Here is a 5,225-nt window from a genome sequence, read left to right on the forward strand (position 1 = left end):
TTTGTCTCTCCTTAACTCAACTCTTCAAGACTAGCTATACTCTTCTTTGGAACTAATTGTATGTATAATTGAATTGATTTTGTAATGTAGCTACAAAATTTAAACAAAAGGAATATAATTTTCCTCAGTTTAACTCCTTTTCATATAAAGGAAATTATAGATCTAGATATTAATTTATATTACAAGTTTTAAAGTCAAATAAACCAGGAGTAAGGTCAAGTAGTTATATTACATAACAACAACTAGCAATCATATATATGTCTGTCAAATAATAAACTTGTGTATAATAAATTCTGAAATCATATATTGATATTAAAAAAAGAAAAAAAAAAAAAAAAGGTTCTAATTAAGTAAGTGTAATTATACCAGCTAGATCGAGTTTTATGAGGAAAATATGTCAATCAAATAACATGTATATTGATAACATACAGTATATATGGTGGTACTGGACCCGACCCCTCTACATCGAGAAGTGTTAGTAGATGATTGCACACATATAGCAAGAAAGAGAAGAACCAAGACTTGATGAAATAAATCATGACTATACTATGATATGCATGGTAAATGAGATTTGACTTGCATTACCATTAACTCGAGTTGAAGTACTCTAAACATATAAGTTACATCTCTAGCCACTATTGAACCTCAATTGAAATAAATTCATATATCCTAGAATACATCAAGGAGTATTAATTTCTACTTGCATTGTACTCCCCTTGAGGTTGTATCCCACTAAAATGACAGCCAAAAGTAATTTTGTAAAACAATGAAATTAAAAAAAAAAAAAGAAAAAAGAAATCAAAGATCCCTTTGAGATCTGCTTCTTTTATCCCACTTTTTTTTTTTTTTTTTTTTTTTTTTTTTGACAACATAACCCTTTTCTTCTTTTTTCATTCATTGCTTCTTTTGAGCTATTTTTGTTGATCACCAACTATATTTGGTACAATCCTTTAGCTTCCTTTTAGCCTTTTAATTCCTTGTCTTCTTTTTCTACAATCTAGGACCACCTGTAAAAAAATAATTCATTTTATCAGTAAATTTATTCATAATCAACAAATTAAGATACTAGCACTTTTAGAGTATAGTGTTTAATAATTTTTTACTAATTACTCTGTATTTTTTATAATGCTAAAAAAGGCAGATGAAGTATACCACATCCTAGGTTGTTTAGTTAATTCATTTTTTTTATTATCTGACTATTTAATTAACAATTTATAATTCATATCTACACATATAATAAGTTACAATATGAAATAATTGTTTAACAAGAATTACTATTTAAAAGTTTAATATGGTGTGTAACTGTTTATATCATTTTATTAGCAAATCAAAATAATTAATTTGAAACAGAGTAAATAATTTGTTACGGTTAATTTGTGTATTTAATACTCCGTAATAGTTTGTGTATTCAATATATTTTCTGTTCTAAAAAATGCGTAGTACTATTCATGTAAGAAAGTGTATGGAGACTTAACTGGTTATGTTGAAGTTGGTTTGTTGAGAAAGGGGGCTGAATAAAATCATAATGTTCCTGGAAATTAGTGGATCTCTCCTGTAAAAAGAAATCGAAAATGCTAATTAATATTAATGATATACAGTATGATTTTATTTTTAAAAAATAAAGTAAATAATGTTGATAAAAATATAAAATCAAATAAAATACCTGATGAAAATGAGTAGCAGAAAAACCTTGTGAAGAGTAGTCTACCATCCTTTTTAATGATGTAACTTTATTTTCTCCACCATTATTCCTCTGCAAAATAATATAACAACAATATAGTCTTATTAATAAACTAGTATAAAGATCACATTTTCATGCACAATGCAATATAATGTCGGTCCATACTATAGTCAAATATACTCATTTAGTAATAATGTGACAACTAAATCTGAAGAGAGCCGAAGAGGTAATCATCAGGTATTACCTCGGAGGTGAAAAGAGGGGAGCTAGCGGTATCATCAAGGCCAAAATCTTGAGCCTGAAAATATTGTTGTTGTTGTTGATGTAGAGTTGATAATTTGACACTTTGTTTTTTTCTGCTACTATAACAAAAAACCTCATCTTCATCATCTTCATGATCAAAATGTGGAGGGCCAGAAGATGCATCAGAAACCATCGATAAATCTTCATCTTCATCTTCATCATCTTCATCATCATCATCATAAAAAAGACTAGCACTTTTTTTACCTTGATGAAAAGTAGCAGCCACTTTTTGGTGTTTATTAATATTAGAATGAAGACGGTCATTATATTTAGCACCAGTAGAAAAGCTACTGCTAGAATGTTCCAAATATAGAGTCCAACCGGACTCACACCCACTACTACACTCTGATGAAGAGGGTGCCGCTGTTAAAACTACATTATTCATCATTTTACGTACTACTACTCGTACGAGTATATATTTTTACGGTTTGGTTTGGTTTGGGTTATGTGGAGAGTTTGTAATAATAAAGAATAATGATAAGAAGGGGGAGATTTATAGAAGAATTGAAATGGAGAAAAATGAATGAAGTTCGTGGCAGTTGGGAATGAATACATATAAGGGAAGATAGAAAAGAAAAGAGAAAGGAGAGAGAAAGAGAAGGAAGGGTGCGTGCACATGGTAGACAGCTCGGCAGAGTGTACGCTCATAACAAAAACGGGGTACACGTCCATCTTTTCTATCTCCGTATTTGGACACCTATGCTATCATACTCTAACCCCGTGACCAGTACTAGTATACTAGCCCACTTTCTTTTTTTTTTTTTTTTTCTAAAATTATTTGTATCAATTTTTAAGAAAAATAGAAAAAAGACAATTTGCCCATCATCTTGTGTCATTGTTGTGGGTGTACGTGGTCGCTTTTAAGGGGGCTAGCTTATTTGTGTTCCGTACGATCATTTTCTTTCACTAATTGTGGGATTTAGGATGGTGTAATTGGTTACCAAACCAACTTATTAGGTTTAATTTAGATATATGGTATCATATTCGTGTAGAGATGGCAAAATCAGTGAGTTGTCCTTTGATCTCCAACTCTCTACTTGACTCGTGTTAAGGAAAAAAATTAAATAATGTTGGACCGTATAAATGAGACGGCATGTATCTAATCTGTATACTTCCATTTTTATAAATAATAAGGTGTAGATTATGTTAAGCAAAAAATTATGACCACAAGATGGTTGGCTTAACTTTTGCATGGATAATGATTGATATTGAAAAGTCTACACTTAATTTACATATTCAAAGCATTAGACACCGTTAGAGAAGATATCGGAAAATATATGTGTGATATATTTTCCGCAGATATCATTAAGAGAATAATATATTTAGGTTTATTTATGTTAAGATATCATTTTGAGAATATATCTTTAGGATTTATGGTTAGGCTAGTATATCTTTTAGGAAGATTATTTCATATCTTATGAGCTTAGATTTTGTATAAATACTCAACCTATTGATAAATAATAATAAAGCACCATTCATTCTATTAGCTTGTATATGTGATGTCCCACTTGATCTCAATCTTGTCTCAAAACATACTACATACCTATTAATGCATGACATATACCGGGGAGGGGGGGAAGCTTAAGACTCGACTCTTTTGTAGGTTAAAATTCATCTTGCTATCCTCAATCATACTCATAATTAAGCTGTGGTTTATGTTGAACCTCATTATGTTGTGCGTGCCATGCTTATGAGCTGTCTTTGCATTTGTTGAACAAGAAAGGGCTCAGCTAGAATTGAAAACAACCACCTTAATTATAACATTAGTCATATATCTAAGGATCGAAATTGCTCATCTCACTATCATTAATACTCAGTTGATGAAATCTTACTGTCTTCTAAATGGTCCAAACTCTCCTCTTATATCTATGAATAAGCTTATAGGATAGACTCCATATTCATATAATGTTATATGTCCCCATTGCATGAAAATGGATTATTTTTTAGCTCTTTTGTGGTCCTTGCATAACTTGAATTTTTGCAATGCAATCCAAAACCTCAAGGTTTGGCATCACACGGTTACATAATTGTATGGATTTTATTTTACATCTAGCCTTATATTAATGCTTATAGATAGCAAAATATAATATAATTTGGAAATCCTACCAGCTCATCAGTTAGCGAGGCCACCTATTCACTTCATCATTAATAATTACTCGTATATAAGAAGATTAATACTAGATCTTACTAAAGAAATGTTATACTCAATTCATAATATAATACTACTTGTATATAAGTGCAAATATTCAGTATTAATAGAACTATCGATTGATGCATAATTTTATTGTGAATTCCAAACTAATATATATGATGAATTACTATATGTACTCTATGTATGGGTAATTTTTTTTAACCATTAGGAAATTAGAAATAATTGACGGGTGATAGATGATGGGTGGAGTGCTTCCAAGGTAACTACGTACTAGTTGAGCATTAATGTGGATATATACATATACATGCATGCATGGAAGGGATCAAGTAGCTAGTGATAAGGGTCCGATCTATCAATCTAGCTAGGTTGTTGCACAGTTGCACTGATGTGTAAGTTTCAATGATACAATCAGTTTATTACGTACAGCGGTACAGCTATATTAGTACTCATGCCTTGAAACATCCAAATTTCAAACCATGCAACATTTTCTCGAAAGATCAAGGTCACCCATAAAAACTAGCATGTAGTATATCTGTACTTCATAATATACGTGGTCCAATCCATCATCCATACATGTATTAGTAGACTTATACTTGTATTATCAAAAGATACAATATCAATTATAATAATAATAATGCATTGGAATCTAAGATAGCTCCAAACTTATATCTACTTTTAAACAAGGTGGTCCAAAACCTACATATTGGTGAATTTATATACTTACTCTGTTATTTTCATTTAACATATTTTGACTTTTGACATTGTTTATATACATTATTTTTACCTTATCTTTTGTGTATGCATAACACACATATGAGAATGTATGGTTGTATAAGATATATTGTTAGACTCATTTTTTCAAAAATATCAAATAATTTTTATTATTTTTTTATTGATAACTAAAGAATTAACAATTGAAGATTTGTAAAGACGGACGTGATAAAAATGTGTCAACTAGATAACTGTAAATGAATAATAAAGTATATGAAAACTTTATAATATATACTCCAATATATAAGGGGGTTATATTTCGTATGCTAGATCGATTCACATGTGCATGGTGAAGAAATGGTTTAATTTGCAAGTGAT

General features: G+C 30.1%; 1 protein-coding gene across 1 annotated transcript; it reads right to left on the minus strand.

Moving 5' to 3' along the window:
- Positions 1 to 423: 423 nt before the first annotated feature.
- On the minus strand, positions 424 to 2,630 carry LOC145588488 (protein SOB FIVE-LIKE 5-like). Its single transcript, XM_081645134.1, has 4 exons — positions 1,926 to 2,630; positions 1,664 to 1,753; positions 1,476 to 1,552; positions 424 to 1,007 (listed from the first exon to the last, which is right to left on the minus strand). Exons 1-4 carry the CDS (start codon positions 2,370 to 2,372, stop codon positions 998 to 1,000), a joined length of 624 nt encoding a protein of 207 aa, XP_081501260.1. The 5' UTR covers positions 2,373 to 2,630; the 3' UTR covers positions 424 to 997.
- Positions 2,631 to 5,225: the final 2,595 nt, after the last annotated feature.

The sequence above is a fragment of the Chenopodium album genome, chromosome 17 (genome assembly GCF_948465745.1).
Source record: "Chenopodium album chromosome 17, dcCheAlbu1.1, whole genome shotgun sequence".
NCBI lineage: Eukaryota > Viridiplantae > Streptophyta > Magnoliopsida > Caryophyllales > Amaranthaceae > Chenopodium > Chenopodium album.

Coding starts and splice junctions, on each gene's coding strand:
- LOC145588488 (XM_081645134.1), bottom strand. CDS start 2,372: ATGATGAATAATGTAGTTTTAACAGCGGCACCCTCTTCATCAGAGTGT. Junction 1,754..1,925: donor CCCCTCTTTTCACCTCCGAG/GTAATACCTGAT, acceptor ATTATTTTGCAG/AGGAATAATGGTGGAGAAAA. Junction 1,553..1,663: donor CTGCTACTCATTTTCATCAG/GTATTTTATTTG, acceptor TTCTTTTTACAG/GAGAGATCCACTAATTTCCA.